The sequence below is a fragment of the Caretta caretta genome, chromosome 1 (assembly GCF_965140235.1).
Source record: "Caretta caretta isolate rCarCar2 chromosome 1, rCarCar1.hap1, whole genome shotgun sequence".
Lineage (NCBI taxonomy): Eukaryota > Metazoa > Chordata > Testudines > Cheloniidae > Caretta > Caretta caretta.
In genome coordinates, this window is record NC_134206.1 from 244,948,436 (window position 1) to 244,968,915 (window position 20,480).

Here is a 20,480-nt window from a genome sequence, read left to right on the forward strand (position 1 = left end):
GGTGAACTTTTATTTGAGGAACTCTAGTGCTCCCATACTTTGGACCAGGGACTTAAAATTTAGCAAGGGGCATGTTCTTTATGTCAGGGACGTACCTTTTGCTGTCCCTGTGAAAATCCACTCAACTTTGGCCACAGTTACAAGCCTTTTGAAAAAAAATCATAGTTTGCATATACTCAGACACTTTCTAGAGCTTTGTAACTTAATTCCCTAATGTTGCAGCCACTCTGAGCATGCTTCAGCTCAGGGCTCAGCAGGATTTTCCCGCAAAATTGTAGTTCTCAGTGGCTCTTGACCATGCCAGGTCTGGGCACAGGAACTGAGAGCCTCCCTCTCTGGTGCCATTCCTGCTGATACCGAGACAAGGAGGAAGAGGAAGCTGCCTGAATTAAATGCAGAGGGGACAAAAGCCAGAAATCAGCAGCACAAACCACTGAACATAGAAAATGGAGAAGAGCAGAGTCTAGAGACAGTAGGAAAAAAATGAGGTAGAATTCATAGCAGGGATGGATTTGTATATATGGGAGAGGAAGATAAAAAAGTTAGGGGTCTGAGTAGATCAAAAAAAAGGAGGAACAGGAAAAACAGACACAAATGGATAAATAAATATTAATGTCTCAAGGCTCCTTTTGTTAGTTTACAAAGCCAGCAATGTAATATCTCCCTGCTTTTTAATCCAAAAGTAGGGGAGTGAGGGGGTGGGAAGAATTTAGTGAGGAAAGGAAAAGAGCAGGAATCACCACATCCTTATACCCCAAATTGCTCCTTGTGTAAACGCTACAAGCTTCCTGCACTCCTATGGCCGGTGTCTTGATTGCTCACTTACAAATAATAAAGAATAGCAGCTTCTGTATCTCAGTAGTGTGTAGAGGTCCAAATCATGGATTAGGGCCCCATTGTGCTCAGCACTATAGCTGTATCTGCATCAGGTCCCATTGTGGAAGAAACTGAAATAGTAGGGCAGGAGAAGTCCAGAACCAGATGTACCATATAGTAGGATAATGGAGAACAAATTCAAAGTGAGTCAGGACCTGCTGGGAGACCACTGTACACTACGCAGAGCTAAAGGAGAAGAGAAGACTTGGGTCCTATGTTCTGAGACATGTCCCATGTCTCATCATTAAATTTCAGTGTCTTTCTGCCAGGAGTCACCTTTCTTCAAAAGGCCTGACTCCAGATTCCCTCTCAGCAATGGCCAAACTGAGGAAAAGAAACAAAAGAAAAAACACAGGAAATGGAGAAGAGCAGAACATACAGAGGAAGGTGATGCAGATGCTCTACAGCCAGAGGCAGCTGCAGCAAGGATTAAGGTAATATTCATTCAGGGTGTGGAGATTTAATACAGAATTTAGCAGAGTTGATGTGGACATACCCATATCTACCCACACCTTCCCTCTCCCTCAACCCTTATGGCAAGTGCCCCTTTTTATTTTTCAGTTTGCTGGTTACAACTTTTCCACATGTGCCCAGTAAGCGAAAGGGCAAACAGGAGTGAGGCTAGAACAAACCAAACATTAATGTAACTTCAGATTTATCCCTGGGATCCCTCCAGTGCAGGACTGTGGTGTCCCCAGGTAATTGTGTGTGCATGGGTTAGAATAGTGTGAGCTCCTATTCCAGGGGCAGAATCCTTGCTGAGAGAGGAAGCCAAATCAGAGAGCAGTGTATGCAGAGCTAGAGAAGAAGCCAATCCCAGAGCCCTACATTCTCAGCTGCTCCATGTCACATTATTTAATTTCAGACTCTCTCTTTTTGCCAGGAGTCACCTTCCTTTGAAAGACTTGAATCTATTTTACCTCTTAGCAAATGGCAAAGTGAGGAAAAGAAAAAAAAGAGGAAATGGAGAATGGAAAATGCTGGGGGTGGTGACAAGGAGGGTCTAGAAACAGAAGCAGAAGACAAGGCACCAACAGCAGTAAGAACTGAGGTTTTAGTTAGAACAGGATGGGAGATGAAACACTGCAAAGAGCAGGAGCTGGGGAAAAACAATGGTGGCAATGTGGAAGGGTAGATAAGGATTTCTTTCCTTTCTCTCCATGAAAGGTGTTTGTGGAGTGCGGAGTGCTGTACAGTTCAAGAACCTGTTGGCCTTACTCAGGCTAACTACTCCTCAAGGCACTCTCTGCACTTCCTGTGGAAAAGGCATGAAAACGAGTACCAAACCAGCCCCAGCTCTCTAAGCCACTCTCCCTCGTTGACTGCTGTATAAATCACCTCTTGTTCTTCCCCTTTCCCTGACCTCTGCTTGTCTAGCCTGGTCTGTAAGCTCCTTTGAACAGTAACAGTCTTTCTAGAGCTGGAAAGCACCTAGCAGACACTACCACAAATAAATAAGCAGCACAACTAATCATGGAAATGATTTTGCCTCTCCTTCGCAGCAAAGAGATGTGCTCTATCGTGGGGTGGAGGCCCCATCGGGGGAAAGTTGTGATGTTGTGAGGAGAGGAAGCCCAGGGCCTGGTGTAACATATAATGAGATAATGGGGAATTCAGACCAAGTAGGCTGGTTATGTGAGAGGTATAGGCAATCAGGCTTACAGGTCCTACTGAGGGACCAATGTTTATAGGGCTAGAGGAGAAGTGAAGCCCGAAGTTCTGCATTCAGAGCTGCTCTGTATCTCATCATTACATTTCAATGTCTCTCTTTTTGCCAGAAGGCCTCTTCCTTCAAAAGGCCTGAATCCACTCTCCCTCCCAGCAATGGACAAAGCCAGGAAAAGAAACAAAAAGAAAAAACGAAAAAACACAGGAACTGGAGAAGAGCAGAAGATACAGGGGGAGGTGACAAAGACAGTCTGGAGACAGAAGCAGATGAAGCAGAATCAGGGCTGGATGTGGCTAGAGCATGGACCTCCCAGCACACGTACCTGCGCACATCCGCACTCTTCGTTTCTCATACTCTCTCCTTCTGCCAGGAGCTGCTTTCCCCTCCATGGCTGAAACCCACTTGCACTCTGAGCAAAGGACAAAGCGATAGAAAGAAATGGGAGGGAAAGCAGAAGCACAAACAATTAGGAACACAAAGCGAAGGAGGGGGACACCTTCAGAGTCAAGAGACAGAAGGAGCAGATGGGAGAAATGAGGTAGGACTGTCAGAAAGTGGAGGGGAGGGGGAAGTGAAGACAAAAGAGGCCAGGGTATAAAAGGATTAGAACTGGGAAAGGATAAAAGAGAAGCAGAGGGATATATACGGATTTCTCCCTCCCCTTCTTTCACTGTAATGTATTCCTGTTTAAGTTCAAGAGGCGTGGCCAGGAAATTAGTGAAGAGGGGAAAGGATGAGCAGCTCACCCCCCTGTCACATTCCTGCATGCACACTGGCAATGTCTTGCACTCCCATGGCAGCTGTGCTACTTTCTCTCTTTCAAAATGTGTCCTCACTCTCCCTGCAGATACATATTGTAGTGGAGATGAGGCTGGTACCTGCAGCCTGAGACACACAGGCAGGCCACTCTCCCAAAGGAGAACAGAGCATTTGACTTAAAAGTGGGAATAAGGAATTTTTTGGCTACTGAAGAAAAGCAGGCAGGAGACTCTCCCAAGTGAAAAGTAGAAAGTTTTCCACATAAAAAAAAATGAAATGAAATTCTAAAAAACAAAATGATTACGTCTCCTTCTGTCCCACCACAGCGCTCCCCAGAGAGAAGTCTCCATAAACTTAATTTGCCCTTCTCAAATCCAATCTGATTTATGACTGAGTAAGTAGCACCCTCCAGTGGAGCTTCTGGACACACCTTAGAAATGCTCATTAATGCAGATTCATATATCCCCTGAGATCCCTCCAGTGCAGGGCTGTAGTTCTGCTAGGTATTCGATGGGCACCTGTATGTGTGTGGGTCAAAGTGGGTCAAGCTCCCACTGGGGGAGTAGCGTGGACAGAACATGGGACAAAATTAAGCCTGGAGCGCTACATAATGTTTGGCCCTTCTTCCTTTGAAACAGGAGACACCTTTGTCCAAAAGGACTGAGTCTGTTTTCCCTCTGTGCAGTGAGCGAAGGGAGAGAAAGAACAAGCACACGAAATGGAGAACAGAAAATACCAGGGAAGGTGATGAAAAAGGGCTAGAGACAAAAGCAGAAGCAGCAGCAGCGGCAAGAATGGAGGTTGGATTTGGAGCAGGGTGGGAGATTAAACCCAAAGATGAGCAGGCCCCTGCCCCCCCCCCCCCCCCGGTGGAAGGCAACCTGCAGGGTTGGGTCTCACTGGAGATTAAGTGTATGTACTTGGGGAGCAGTTGAAGCCCAGGGATGAAGTCTCTAGGTATGGCAAGGTACGAGTTTGTGCATGCTGGGAGTGGAGAAGGTGATGGCCAGTAGAGTAGGTACGCATAATTAGGGTCCTACTGCGAATGAAGACTGTACCATGTGAGGTCTGGTTAGAGAAGACGTGTGTGTTGGAAAAGTTAGGCCTAAGAGAACAGAGAGCAGCACAAATATTGGGGGTGCGTGGAGAGATGAAACCTAAGACAGGTGGTGTTTATTTAGGGAGTCCTCTGCATATGTTTAAGTGTGACTCCTAACAGGTTTAGTTCTATCACGGGAGATGGATATCATGAAGTAATGACCAAGTCAGCTGGGAACTACTTTGAGAGAAGTGTTGGACAGTGTGTGTGTAAATGTGGCAGGAGAGATTGGTGTTCAAAGCAGTTTCTTGCCTTATTATTAAGGATTCACAGAAAGGACGGCGGGATATAGAGATTATAAGCAGGAGGGTGTGGGAGAAATCAGCCTAGGAGACACCAGTGACAGTAATATGGTAGAATGGCATGTGAAGTGCTGGGGCAGGATTTGGAGTCCAGCAACCTCCACTTATGGAAGCTCCGCTCTTCATTATTAAATCTCATCATGTCTACTTCTTCCAGAAGCTGGGCTCCTCCAAGAGGCTGAAATCCAGTTCTGCTCTTGACATGGCACAAAATGAGAAAAAGAAACACTGTACAGAGCTAACCCAGAGAAAATGGAGAAGACAAGAAAATGAAGGGGGAAGAGATGCACAGAGACTAGAGTCAGGCAGAAGAAATGAGGTAGGATTCACAGAAGGGGCAGAGGGCATGTGTTGGCAAAATGAAGACACCCCGGGCATGGGAAGATTAGAACTGGGAAAAGCAGCACAGGAGGTGTGAAGGGGTGAATATTGAATTATTCCCGTATTAATTTCCTTTAATATGTCAGTCTTTTTAGTCTAGAAGTCAGGGAGGAAGTTACCGCAGGAGGGGAAGGAGCAGAACCCCCTCCCCTCCAGCAATACTTTTGCATGCACACACATCACAGACTATCTGCACTCTCAGGGCAGGGTCCTGATTACTTCCTTTCAAAATCTGTTACACCTCTTTGCAGAGGCCTAAAGAGGGAACAACACCGTGGTGGGAAGGAGGCTGTTAGCCACACCTGGAGAGACACAGAAGACTCTCTGGAGACTAGAGAGCTTTTGACTTCAAAGAGAAACACAAAATTTACCCCTATAAAACCAAAATAAATACAATTAAAGGCAAATTCTCACCCAGCCTAACACTCCCCAAAATAACAGAGTTGTAGTAATCTATCAGCTCTGAACGTCTTTTAGGGCTAACCCAGGTTGACCCTGGGGATCTCCTGCTTCTGTTCCGTTGCTCTGGGCCTGTGAGCATCCAAACAGCAAAAGATGAAAAGTTTTCTTGTCAGCTATTTTTATTTCCTTCTTCCAGAATTCAAGCTGATGGGACAAACCCTTTTGCCTCTTCACGGATGTGAGGGGGCAATTAACAAAGTCTTTGTATTTTGATATCCCACAGTGGCCCATTTAGTTTTGATAGGTCTTCTTGAAAGGCAAGAGATGATCCCTCCTGACTGGGTTCTCAGTTTCAGAGCAAACATTTTTCACAGTTAAAAAAACAAAAACTTTAAATGTTACCTTATAGCATGTGATAAAGACATTGTGAGATGAATGCAGGCAGCAACTTACAAGCATTTCATAAAGTCTAAACACTAAATACATTGTTAAAAGTCTAATATCATCCTTACCATAATAGCACACAGATGAAACAGACTGATTTCCAGCAATGAATGTGTCAGTGCTCAGCTGAGGCCTACAGCCTTGGCAAGTGCTGACACCTAGTCTGCCAGCGTCACACACTTCAGAGGCTTTCATTAATGTGCCCTCTCTAACATACCTGTGAAACCATACTATTGCTGAGTTGTGGCGTGATCAGGGCTGTGTGTGTTCGTGTGGAGAAGAGTGGGTTAAGCTCCCACTGGGGAGCAGTGTCTTTACAAAGGGAACAAGTCTACGGAGGGAACAAGTGCATGAAAAAATAGTGGAAAATTGAAGTCCCAGGTCCTACATTTGAAACCAGTGCACACAGGGCTTAAATTTCCTAGAGGCCCCCTGCCCTGCCCCCAACATGCTATTAAAACACCGTGGGGGGAGGGAGGGGGTTGAAAATATTTACCAGTGCTCTGCTCCGGACAGCTCTTGCTGAATTTAAGCCCTGAGTGCACATCTCAGTATTAAACTGCTGTAGCTCTTCTTCCAGGAGTTGCCTCCCTTCCAAAGGCCCGAATCCAATTTTCTTCTGTCACAAAAATCCCCAGCTGCTGGAGATGGGACACTACATGGGGAGGGATCGGAGTTACTACAGAGAATTCTTTCCCAGGTATCTGCCTGGTGGGTTTTGCCCACATGCTCAGGGTCTATCTGATTGCCATATTTGGTGTCGGGAAGGAATTTTTCCTCAGGTCAGATTGGCAGAGAGCCGGGTTTTTTTCCGCTTTCCTCAGCAGTATGGACCATGGGTCACTTGCAGGTTTAAACTAGTGTAAATGGTGGATTCTCCGTAACTTGAAGTCTTTAAACCATGATTTGAGGATCTCAGTAACTCAACCAGAGGTTATGGGCCTATTACAGGAGTGGGTGGGTGAGGTTCTGTGGCCTGCAACGTGCAGGAGGTCAGACTAGATAATCACGATGGTCTCTTCTGACGTTAAACTCTATGAATAAAAAACACTGTAGATGGAGAAATGCAAAAAATGCAAGGAAAGGTGAAGGAGGGAGGCTAGACCAGGGATCGGCAACCTTTTGTTTACCTGCCGCGTCCACAGGTTCGGTCGATCGCAGCTCCCACTGGCCACGGTTCACTGCTCCAGGCCAATGAGGGGGCTTTCCCTGGCGGGCCAGTGCCAAAGGTTGCTGATCCCTGGGCTAGACACAGGGGCAAGCACAGCAAGAAATTAGGCAGGTTGAAGAGAAAGGGCAGAGGAGAGAAAGATAAAGGAAAAGGAAGCAGGTCCTAATAGAAGGAGGTGGGGGTTGTGTGTGTCCTAGTCTCCTCCTCCTCCACTGCTTTTGTGTCACATGTTCTGTAAGGACAAAGGCTGTTGAGGGCAAAGATACAGCTACCCCCTCAGTAACATACCTGCATTCAAACCCTCTTGCTGATTTCCTGCACTCCCATATGAGTGTCCTGGGATTCTCACTTCAAAATCTGTTCCCTGTCTCTGACTATGTAAAAAGCAGGTTGTTAGCTGCATACTGGGATGGGTAAATAGGGGCCCTGGCTCACAGGTGAGCAGAGATTTGACAACCAGACTGTCAACCTAAGTGCCACTTCCTGAGTCTGACATCATAAAAAAATAATTCTTAGAGTTTCTTCCAGCTGAGATTCTCCTCATACTTTTAAAAAAAAGTCATTGAGGGAACCTCTGTTTACCTCCAGGATCTCTCCAGGGTAAGACAGGCTTCTGTTTGAGCAAGTGCATGAGAGTCCGAGCGGACTAAACTTCCCACTGAGGAAGCAGTGTGTGTAGTGAGGTCAGGAAACCCAGAAGACTAGGATGTCATTTTGAGCTAGAAGTGTGTTTTTGGGGAATGGTGTGAAGGCAAGGATTGGGGGTTCACATTACAGGAGCAGTGTGTGGGAAGCCTAGAAGCCTGATGGATGCCTAGAATAGCCACCCCTTCAGATAAAATGTCCCTACTTTATGTAGATTGAGCCAGTCAAGAAACCAATCTCACCCCCAACTGGTGGAGCCAGTATCCTTTTATACAAATTACCCCTCCTAGAGCACAGTGTTGGGTATAGGGAGAATGCGGAATGTCAGGACTGGCTGTTTAGTTGCCATGACACTTTGCCGTGGTTACCCCTGGGAAGGGGGTGGGGTTTGCTCTGCACATAGCACTGACAAGTATCATAACTCCCTTATCTGGCCCGCACTGGAAAGAATCTGGACCTATGGACTCATGAGGGACATTGTGGTGGTCAGCAGAAAGCAAGGCACAATGGGTATGGCTTTCCTTCTCACCCCCAGAGGAAGTGAGTCTCCCCAAGAGCAGTGTCGCTCATCCCACTGGAGAAGAAAAGTGATGGGGGTGGGGTAGGTTTCTTATGCAAAGATGACAATTCGTTTTAGAGAGCAGTGCATGTTGAGGGGGTGATGCCAACGTGGTGACGTGTGTGTGTGTATGTATGTATGAAACTGAGGATGGGGGAGTCTTACTGATGATGGAATCTATCCATTGGATTGGGGACGCGTAGGTTGTAGGCACATGCGTCTGAGAGTTGGGAGAGGGAAGCATAAGAAACCAGCCTCCCACTGGAGCTGTGCAGTGAGGGAAGAAGCCCAGGACAGGGTGGGGGTTCCGTTCAAAGAGCACTGCATGTATTCGCTGCAAAGCCTACTAGCAGGAGAATTCCCTTAGAGCCTTGTTACATTAAGAAGTGAAGTCCAAGTTAGCTAGGTCCTACTACAGTGGGTGTGTGTGTGGTGTACCCTTGTTGAAGCCCAGGGACCAGCACTCAGAGCTGTTCCATACCTCATTATTATTCTCACTTCTCCACTTCTCACAGGAGATACCTCCCTCCAAAAGGCTCAAATTTACTTCCCTTCTGAGCAAAGGATCAAGTGAGAAAAAGAAAGACGTGTTAAGACAAAAGCAGAAAAAACTCAGAAGAGAAGGCCCAGGAGAAGGAGGAGCGGACAGTCTGGAGGCTGAAGGAGGAGCAGAAAAAAATAAGGCAGGATTCATAGAAGGATGGCCGTAGTGTAGAGAAAGAAAAAGGGAGCAAAATCTGGTGGGATAGGAACCAGGACCAGGCTAAAGGGGATTTAAGGGGTGAAGACTGATTTCCACCCTGTTCCATCCTGTACTGTAATGTCAGACTAGATAATCACTAGATAAAACCATTCTAGTTTTTCGAAAGGGGGGTAGAGGGATGATTGGCCAGATGTGGAGAAAGAACAGAAACCTCTCCAAAACCACATCTCACACGCACACACATAGAGGGCCCTTGCACACCAAAGCATGGGACTCAGCATCTCATTTTCAAAATCTGGTCACACTCTGTCTCCATGTTCCCTGGACTGGAGCACGAGGCTGTCACCTGCATTCCAAGACCTAGCCTGAAGGAGAGCAGAACTTGTAGCCATCAAAAAAGAGAAGTGGAATTTAACACTAAGACTAAAAAAGAACTACACTGGGATCAGGAGCCTCATCTACGCTCGAGCTTCTATAGGTGCTACCACTGGTTCCAGTGGGGATTTTTAAACACGGTTCCCACTGGTGCTGGAACAATTTTTATAGTGGCGGTGCTGAAGGCAGACACCATGTATTTGGGTTGTTGTTACTACTTCAAGCCAGGGGGTGTGGGAGCACCCCTAGTTCCGGCAGCTAGGAAGGTGCCTAGCCTAAACATGTATGAGTGTAGGTGTTTTTCTTGAAAGAGTGAAGCCTAAGAAAACAGGCTCCCTTCGAGGAATGTTGTGCAAAGGTAGAAGTGTGTGTGTAAAGCTTAAGAGAGGGCATCTCATTGACTAACCACCGTAGGCTTGTTTAGGACTGAGTTATTTATAATTAACAAACAGGGGATTCCACTAAGGGAGAAGTATGGTACTGGGGCATGAAGTCCAGGTTAATAGTGTCCTATTGTAGGAGCAGAGTGAGAGCATGTGTGTTTGTGTACCTGTAAGCTAGTTCCTCCTGGGGGATCTGAGTATGCAAGGATGAGGGCATTTGCTTGCAGTCAGGCCCAGTATTAAGAACAGCTCCATCATGAAGTATCATCTGCCCTTGACACAGGAGGTTAAAAGGCTGAAACCCACCTCCCTTATGAGCGAAGGACAAAGAGAGGAAAAGGAAGAGAACCAAGAAAAAAAGCATGAAAATAGGGAAACTACAGAAGATGGAGGAGGAGGAGAATATATAGATATAGAAGAGACAGGGAATAAGGTAAGGTTCAGAGCAGGGCAGCGAGATTAAAACAAGAGAGAGGCTGGCAAAGCAGTCAAGGGAGGTGAAGGGTAAATAAACTTTTCCCCACACTCCCACCCTTCACTGTAATGTATTTATTCTGACAGGGGAGAAGGGCTGGCTAGGGCCTGGGGAGCATAGCAGGAAACCCCTCCCAGTACAGTAATACCCCTTTGCACCCCAATGGGCCTTTTGCACTGTGGTCACCATCTTTGCAGATCCCCAGGAAAGGAAAAATGTGAGCAGGCTCAAAGGAAACCTGCGATTTGCTGCCCTCCAGGAGAGGAATGCAACACTGAATGATGAAAAGAATTAGTTATTCAATCCTCTGCTCACAATATGCACACAAACAACCTCGGTCAACCTAAAAGGCACTCCCCGCAAGCCTATTCTGAGATACAGTACAATAAAAATACTTGGCACTTTGCACAGCTGCTTCCCTTTGAGACTGTCAGACACTGTCACAGGTGGGACAACTACAACCTAGGTATTTGACTCCTAGTCCTGTGATTTAATCAGATCACCGTCTTACTTCCCAATGCACCTTCCTTCTATGACTCCTGTCCTATAATACCCAGGAAGGCATATACAGCAGGATGCCTAAGCTCTACTTCAATGCTTCCATTCATTAATATTGGACCCATGTCACACAAATCCCACCCACTACCTGGAAATGAGATGATGTATTTGCTATTCAAATTTCCCTTATTTAATATTTACTTAAAACATATCACTTAGGGAGGGATCTTGGGTCTTGAATTCCTAGTGAGAGTAAGATGAGAATTCTCATCGCAATCAGAATTTTGGCCCTGTGAGTTCCTGGAAATTGAGTGCACACCCTAATATGTTCTCCAGCTGCCAGTAACTCACCCCTCCAAAATCTTCTGTCAGTTTTTTCCTGACATCGCTCAGCAATCTAGCTCTCTGGAGTAGTGCATCTGGTTCTCTGGTCAGACAAAATTCATCTTCCTACACTGGATCTGAAATATCCTTTTTGATCTTGCTTTTACTCACAGTAATTCCCTATTTGATTTTGCATTTTCCAGTTGTACACTGGGCCCCCTGGTTCCAAAGTTCTGGGTTCACCCAGTGCTTCCTGTCTTCTCTATGGAATGTCAGCCCTTATGGAAAATCCTATAGAATTTAAGAATGAAACCAAAAGAGTTCTACAGAAATTAGTTAAAACATTTAGACCTGGGCCTTGAACTTTTCAAGGGCAGATAACTAGGGAGGGGGCCTGTAAAGATAGTAACAAGAAACTTAGATTTGGTGCAGTGGCTGAGAGGGAACCACTGGTGATAGTCAAAGAACAAGGGGTGAGTCTTGCTCAGAGCAATAGGCCAGGAAGATTATTTTAGCAGCTGCAGCATTTCCCATGGACTGAATAGGGGCAATGTGGGTGTTAGAGAGGGATATTGTTATAGTCAAGACAGATGGAGAAGTAAGATGAGAGATGAGGAAGGCTTAGCTGAGCCCTTTTGCAATGGAGACAGAGATAGAGGAGGACAGATCTTAGAGACATCAAGGCAGAACGTGAGGCAAGATCTGGACCTGTATTTGGTGTGTGAGGAGAGAGAGGAAAAGAGGCATCTATTCTAAAGATAACCCAAAAAGAATGATGAGGAGGATGTGGTATTGTCAAGCTTGAGAAGAGCTAGCAGGGACTGTTTGGGAAGGAAGACAGAGTTCAGTTATGGTCATTTTAAACTTCAGGGAACAGACAAAAAGTCAGACAGCCAGGCCAAGTTGCAGAACTGGATGGATGGGAGAAAGGTCAGAAATAAAGAGGTAAAATGGCAAATCATCAGCATAGAGAGGATAGTTGGAGCAATAAGAGTTTCGCTAGGTGCCACTTGATAGAGAGGGTGAGGAGGAAAAAGAGGAGAGAACTGAGGGCAGAAACCTCAGAAGTGAATGAGGGAGCTGCAGTCACTCCAAAATTATCAGCTCCTCTGGCTTATGTGTTGGAATCGCCATAGGCAAAGACACAAAGTGTTTGGGAAAATGCCTCCAACACTAACTGCTGGGGGAGGGGGCAAATGGTCAGTCTGTATCAAATGAGCTTCTGGGTGAAATGGAAATTAATCCTGTGATTAGAAACCTTAGAATCCTATGCGAATGCCATCAGCATGACCCCTACATAGAATCAGTCAATATTCCCTTTGCTGCAGCCAGGCCCAAGGGGTAGGGGATGTTATCAGGAGTCTTCATAGGGAATGTGAACTGACAAACCCATTCTTTCCAGGCATAGCATAGAAACTCCATTCCCCTCTCAGCCTGAGGCAAACAGAGAGATCTGCTGGGCCTGGGTTCCTGTAGGGGAAAAGTGTTCAGGGATAGGGTAAATATCAGGAGAGTAAACTAGGGGAGCAGTGTTTGTATATGCCATAGGAGGATGAGTCCCAGAAGAGGAAGGATTCTAATGTGTGTGCATTGAGAGGTGAAGCTGAGGGGAATAGTGTCCTGAGGGTGGTGCAGTGTGTGTGTGACGCCCAGGAGAAGAGGCACTTCCCATTGGGAGATAATACATATAGGGCAGGAGCCAGACCACCGGGTCTTCTATCCAAAGTCAATCTGCATCTTGTTTCTAAATTGCATTTTCTCCTTTACTTCCAGGAATCATGTTCCTTCAAAAGACTAAAGTCTGCTTCCTCTCTGGCCTCAATATCAGCTTCTGAAAATTCACATCCCCACAGCTCATCTCCTGTGCCCATAAAGCGCAGGTGCAGCTCAAAAGTAGCTGGTTCATGTAACCAAGGAGAGTTTCCAAAGCGGCCAGCGAGTGAGACGGAAATCCAGTTCCACACTCATCAGCGAGAGGGAATCCAGATCTGTGACCACTTTCTTTTGGGGAATTGCCCTCATGGATCTATTTGTGAGCTCCACCACACTCGCTATCCCTACCACTGGCAGATAAAGTGGAAGGATAGCCAGGTCTGGCAGAGTGTGAATGACTCGGCTCAGCGACATCTGGAGAAGCTATACAGTGACATTGAGAGAGTGCATGTTAAACTGATTGACAAGTAAGTTGATGAGAAACTCCAGTCCTAATCTGGCTGTGGAAACACTGACTCCATAGGGAGAGCACCATTACTTCATTCTGGCTTTCCTGTAGATACAAACCAGTCCAGCGGTTGCTTATACAAAAGTGTTTGTGATGGAACCATTTAATACTAGGTAAACAATAAAGATCTGCACAGGTGCACATGCACTGACAACAACTAGAATACCCAATCAGATACGGTTGCTGGTCAGAGCTCTGGCAGCACACGTAGCCTGGCAGAAGCTCTGCAGTGGTTCTTCATGTTATTTCCTGTGAGGACAACACTTGTCCGGCACTGTGGATCCTCCCCTTATTATCCTTTAGAAAGAAACTGAGCTCCATTTCTGGTCCTCGTTTTCTGCCACCATAGCAGACAACCTGCTGTCGCTGACTACCAAAGTAGATTGCTGGGCTGCTTCAGCTGTGTCCCCAAGCAACCTGATCCCCTCTGAGGTGAGATTGGTAAATACCATTGTCAGGGAAACCGGGGGCTAGCAGCAGTGATGCTGCTCCCTCCCAACAGAACGTAATGTAAGAACGTAGGGATTTACATTTGAAAATAATAGTCCTCGTTTCCTCTCGGAGCGTCACAATTCCCTCTTCCTGCTTCTTCTAGGGGGGAACACACTGGTGCTGGCAGCCTAGGGAACTCACAGCTCCTCCAGTGCTGGTATTTCCCAGCAGGAATCACTAAGAACTAAATTTTCCCTTCAATTATTGCCAATACAGCCCGCTCTTGGGCTGAGCCTGCACATTCCACCTGAAGCCTGCACCCCTCTAGAAAATTTGGACAGGGCAGAGTTGTGAGGACTTTGCACCAAGCCACAGAGTGCTCTATGTGAGGTTATACAAGGAGATGTGCCACCTTTCCCCCTCCAGTGACTTCCAGTTGCCGAAAGCAGCAGAGCTGAACTCTTCTGGGCTTTCCCCTTGAGAGTCCACTCACCGTTTTTCGTTGGCCCCCAGTGGGAATAGTTGTACATACGTTTTAGATATTACATAGCTAGATAATTGTAGTCCTACTATGGCAATTTTATATCCTCTGGAGAGCATGATTCCTGGAAACATGTAGCCCTTATAGATGGTAATCCACAAAAAATAGACTCATATTAAAGAACGCCAATTTTCTAGTTTGAAATTCCCAATTTCTGACCCTCATACCCAATGCCTAAGATGAATGAACTTTAGCAGCCAGGTTGCAAAGTAGCAGCCGTGTTAGTCTGTATCCGCAAAGAGAACAGGAGTATTTGTGGCACCTTAGAGACTAATAAATTTATTAGAGCATAAGCTTTCGTGGGCTACAGCCCACTTCATCGGATGCATAGAATGGAACATATAGTAAGATATATATATATATACACACACACACACACACACACACACGTTGGAAGTTACCCCACAAAGGATTTGGAAACACTTTTAGACAGAGATGGTGTCCCTAGGCTCTGTTTGCCAGAAGCTGGGAATGGGTGACAAGGGATGGATCACTTGATGATTACTTGTTCTATTCATTCCCTCTGGGGCACTGGCCACTGTTGGAAGACAGGATACTGGGCTAGAAGGACCTTTGGTCTGACCCAGTATGGCCGTTCTTTTGTACAATGTGACAGCACAAGACCAATAGGCTCCCACAGAGGAGGAGAGCATCAGTCTGCTAACATTTTGAGCAGGTAGACTGACTCTTCTGGTGGTCCAGCTGTAGATCAATGGAGATCATTTTCTAGTGCAATTCAACAACACTACAACTGTTGTGGTCTGACCACTCAGGGAAGAGCCAGGTGTTAGACGCTCCACTCAGAGGCAATGGAGAGTTTATCCTTTGTGAGCATCCCATATAAAAAGCAGTCTTTCAAAAAGCAGATTATCTCTTGAGCCTCTGCTTGGCCAACATGGAATGGTTGCTGAACCAGGATTGAACATCTCACCCAACCTGACGTGGATCAGTTTGCCTGCAAGAGGAATGCAAAGACTCACCTCTACTTCACAAGGGAAGCAGATACCCAGTTCCTGGGAAAAGATGCCCTTGCTCAGAAACACCCAAATCATATATTCTGTGCCTTCCCTCCCTATCATAGGGAAAGGAGTGCAGAAGATGATTGGGGGGGGGGGAGGGCACAAGCAATGCTCCTGCTGTTTTACTGGCCAAGGAGGTCCTAGTGCTGAGATCTGGTCCACCTGTTGACATGACACCTGCCCAAAAGACCACACCTCCTACCATCAGAGGCCCCTTCTGCATCACAACCTGAACTACTTGCAGATAGCAGCCTGGGCACCAAAAGGAAAAGTGTAGGCCATATCAGCTTCTTGAAGAATGAGAGAGAGTTTTCTCACTTCGAGGCATGAATCTACAATCAAGTTTTACTCTGCAATTTGGTCCACATTCTATTTCTGGTGTGAAGCAAAAAAAAGACCAAAAGAAATCTGGGTTTACCAAAAGTTATGGATTTGCTTCCCCTGTCCCCTGGAAAGGTTTGCATATGATCATCAGGCTCTCTTACTATTTCAAGACAGAGGATAGCCATTAGTAATGGAGTGAGCTGTATGAAAATCACCCCCAGGTATCTTGGTTTCTCAGAACAGCAAGCAAGAGCATAAGGCCCACTTCCCTAAATGTGCCCTTTCTAACTTTAGTACTCAAAGCCCTGACAGCACAATCCTTTGAGCCCATGTGTCCAATCCTATTTCTTTCTATAAAAGCGTAGTTCCTACTAGCCAGGGTGTCAGCAAGACTAATCTCAGTATTCACATCACTTTGTATGCAGGATCCATACTGTGTCTTCCATAAGGATGAAAGTACTCTCCTGTCTATCAGACTCATTCACAATCAAGATGAACTCTGGGTTCCACAGCTCCTAGGGCATTGTGCTATCATATGTCTGCCCAAATCCCAAGCATCCTATGGTAAAACTGTGGCATAATCTCTGTGGGCATTGAGCACTTAATGTCTAAATATAAAGGTCAGACTTAGGAAGGAGATCATGAGCCCTATTAGTCTCCTGCCTTCCCAAGTGCCTAGGCCTAAGAGCTTCCAACCCTTTTTCTAGCCAGATGGATCAGAAGATGCATCACGGACGCTTGAGGGTGTCCAAGCACATTTGAAAATGAGATTGCTCAGTTTCAAGAGCAGAAGAAATATGCAGAGCAGCCCAGCAGCTTCCTGAGTACTTTCATCAGGTCCTATAGAGTTGATTTCTTATCCTCCATGGAGGCATCCTTTAGCAGGCAGGTGCTGCATGGGGTGGTTCCCAGATAAACTATTTCACAATTTTATGTTATGGGGAGAGAACTTTCAGTCTCAGTCATTTTCTGCATTTCTGTTCTTCCATCCCCATATCTGTGGCTTTAATGCTGGCTACTCATCTTTCATCATAGAGTGCAGCAATGTTATGAATCAGAAAGAAACACTGCTTACCTGATCATTACGTTTTAGGAAGTAACATCTCTCTCAAAGTGACCCATCCTCGTCGTCTACTAGAGTAACAGAAGACATAGTTTTTGGCTTCCTGACGTGAATATGTCTGAGTGTAGCCTGTACAAAAAGTTACAATTCAGTCATAAAATTAAATGAGCCCATTATTCTAAAAGTTGGATTGTTTATCAGTTGTTGAGTGTTTCCTACAGCTTAGGTAGTACTCTTTCAGTAAGCAGAAATAAAGGGGAGCCGTGGCGAGGAGTAAAGGCCTTCCTGCCACAGACCTGAGTTCTTAGAGGCTGAAGATTCCATTCATGATGGAATAGGGAAGAAGTTCCTCCCAGAAAAGAAAGGCTCAAGTTCGAAAGTTTCCTCTTCATAAATCCCTAGAATATTTGTGGTTTATGGTGACAGAGTTAAGGAACAAGATGTCTCCTCCAAATGTTTGAAGTAGACTAAAGCCTCTATCAAAACATGTCATGGATTCACAGGTATCCCAGTGCCTGAAGGTGCCAGGGTGCATTCCATAAGGTTCACAGCAGCTTCTAGGTTATGCCTTCAGACAGTTCCAGTAGTGGAAAGCTGTAGACCTACTACCTGGAGCTCAGCCTGGCCCTGGGCTCCAGGTCAGGAGAGTAGTCTTCAGTTATTAATTAGAATAATCTCATCCCTACCTCCTTGGACAAATTGCTTGTGAATCGCCCAACTGTGTGGCTCTGTCCTGACAGGACCTGGAGAAAGAACAGCTACTCACCTGTAACTGGAGTACAAATTCACACACATACCCCCCCTTCATCTTCACTTCTTCAGAGCCTGAGAGGGTGGAAGGAACTGAGAATAGGGAAAGAGGGGGAGGGGAGATACAAGTTTGCTCATAGTCAGAACATCTTAGAGGCTTCCAGGCTCAATGTAGGTGGCACAAGAGCATCCTAAAAACAGGGATCTGTACTGAATCTGCTCTCAGAACTGCAGTTACAGATGAGCAATTTTTCTTCTTTCCTAGGAAGGCGTTGTCTGGGAAAGTCAACTTGAGTACATTGAAAATAGATCACCATGGGCCTTTCAGTAATATACGGCGGCTGTCCAACACCAGTCGTCCTGAGCAGAACCCCCACTTCCCCACTGAGTGGACAGTATACTGGGAGGATGGCAGCATCTGGAAGAAATACGAGGAGGTAAAAACAGTAGGACTCAGATCACCATTCTTTGGGGGAGGGCTGTTTCTTTCAGGGTATAAATCCATTTTGAGGCTCTGTCTGTGTATGGTGGTGAAGGCAAGGGCCAAATGAACATGGATTTGGAATTCCTTTTAGTGCCAGGAGATAGAGCTCAGCCTCACCCTGGAGCAACCAAACAGTGAGGAGCAACATGCGTGGTGGAGGTGACTAGCTTTCTTCCAGCTACTATAACTGCAGCTCTCCCTTTCTCTCCCCTCTCAGCCCCTCTCGCATGAGTTTCTTGCTGCCTTTGAAGACTGCACACAAGAGCATGTCTTTCAGCTGCGAGGTCACCTCTACACCATGGACTTCAAGCAGAGTCTAATATACAACCATAATACAGGAAACAGCCACACTATCCAGCTCCGGCCCACTTATCGCTCACCCCTCCAGATGCTGCCACAGCTGTGGTAAGGAACGCCACAGGTGATACCATCACTAATGGCCTCTAAGTGGTGCTAGGATGAAGTAAATCATGTCTTATTCTCACTTTAGGACAATTCCAAGCAGCGCCTCAGAAATGCGTTATCCTCCCACTTCTAGCATCCCTGGAGAAGATCCTACAGATGGTTACAGTGGCCCATATCCTGCCTACTGGATCAAGCGTCCAGAAGGCAGTGTCCCATTTGTGCAGGAGGAGGTGTTGCCATCAGAAGCAGCGTACCACACCATTTACACCCTCTTCCACAAGTCTCTCTCAGAGGACAAAGTTCTTCTACTCTCAGTTCACAGGATCCGGAATGACTTTCTTTGGCAAAAATACTGCAGGTAAAATTGATGCTGTTCCAGAGGGGCTCAGAGAGAGAGAGAGAGGGTTAGATCAGAGTGGAAGTATTGATTGTGTTGCTCATTGCCTGGGATGCAAAAACATGAGCCCTTTGGAGACTAGAAATCTGTATCTCATTGCTAATGTGCTAGTGTGTGGACCCTGCAACAGGTAGGAGGTGGATGAGTGAATCCTGGTGCTAACTGCCCCGGTGTGCAGATACCACTGTATTCAGAGATGGGAAGAAAGACCTGTTTGTGCACTATGGTTTGGATCTTGCTGCATACATTAACAAGGACTGTGAATCTCAGGGCTTAAGTCCCAGGGTGTGGATCTGCAGCACATGGTACTAGTGCCAGGATTTGCATTTCCAACATCTGAACCATGCACCAGCACAATGTCAGTATCTACATTCAAGTTCGGGATTTAAACTGCCAGCCTCCACGTGGTGTGATTGTTCTTTAAAAAGAGGGCTAGAGTGCAGAAATACATGGTTAAGGTTACCTAAACCACCTTAACTCTGCCTCTCTGTCACCACCTCCATGGTAGCCAGAAACAGACACAGTGAGTCACAAATGATATTCAGGTTCGGGATGAAGCTGAAGCCTCAGTGTATGAAGGCAGGAATAAGTGAGATGGTCAAATTAATTTCTGAAATGAAGGGTGATTTATTGGTGCAGACAGAAGTACAGTTATTACAACTGGAAATGCATGAGCAACACTCCTACCCTTACACATGCTGTATACAACCGTACTTATTACCCTAGATTTAGAGGGCTAGAGCATCTAGGAGTTTGGTGAGCTTCTGTAGCCCCACTTCCATTTCTCAGAGTGAGTGATTAGTTTATTTGAACTTGAACTTCAGGTTAATGGAGAGAGGCATTTAGCCTACAACTTGTTTTCTACATGTTGAGGATGCAAAGAGACGGACATACAGGGTGGAGATGGGATTAGGTTCCTGGTTACTTCCCCAGCACCTCACCAAGTTCCCCCATAGGTCAGTAACTAACCACACTTGTTTCTCCTTTGCTCCCTCCTCAGCCAGAAGGATTTAATGTCACAGAGCCTCTCAGCACAGGAGAAACTGAGGCTACAGAAGCACCTCTTCCACAGCACCTCAGCCAAACGCCTGGGCTTCACCTGCCAGATAAAGTTTGACACTCACCTCTCAGGATCACATATGTACGGCAGAGGTTGCTATTTCACCGTGAGCGCAGCCCAGGCTGACCGCTATGCCCAGGCAGAAAAGGGTGGGCTGCGCCACATGTTCTTGGCCAAAGTATTGGTTGGCAAATGTACACGCGGGAAAAAGCATTACTGCCAGCCTCCACAAAAAGAGTCTGGTAGCAAATGCTTTGATTCATGTGTGGATAATGTGGCCAGTCCAAATATTTATGTGATCTTCAACAGCTACCAATCCTATCCCTACTTTCTGATCAGCTACAAACTCTTATCTGACCCTGTGGTGCTAGATGATTGATGGACAGCTCAAGGAAGAGGGGCAGTTAATGCTCACTATGAATATGCAGCTTCACTGATGAGGACACACAACCCTTCCCAGGAGCAGCATACCATCCTTTCCCTCCTCCACACCCCATCTCCTTCCTGCCATGATCCCTCCAAAATGTTCTACAACCCATCCCATGGAGATGCACAGTGAGTGCTAGGTAAGAACATGTCAAAAAGCTTTCCAGCATACCTGAAAAAGGAGTCCATTTGGTTTCCAGAGGGTCTCCTCTCACCAGATGGCAGTTTGCTAATAGTTGTTAAACACAGTACAGTAGTACAAACACGATCGATGGTTATATTTTCACTAAGTT

The 20,480-nt window shown here is 46.1% G+C and overlaps 1 protein-coding gene across 1 annotated transcript; it reads left to right on the top strand.

The window, feature by feature from the left end:
• The first annotated feature begins 1,191 nt into the window (after positions 1 to 1,191).
• LOC125634244 (protein mono-ADP-ribosyltransferase TIPARP-like) lies at positions 1,192 to 20,164 on the top strand. Its single transcript, XM_048844762.2, has 6 exons — positions 1,192 to 1,310; positions 12,946 to 13,245; positions 17,681 to 17,852; positions 18,117 to 18,304; positions 18,390 to 18,662; positions 19,702 to 20,164. Exons 1-6 carry the CDS (start codon positions 1,192 to 1,194, stop codon positions 20,138 to 20,140), a joined length of 1,491 nt encoding a protein of 496 aa, XP_048700719.1. The 3' UTR covers positions 20,141 to 20,164.
• Positions 20,165 to 20,480: the final 316 nt, after the last annotated feature.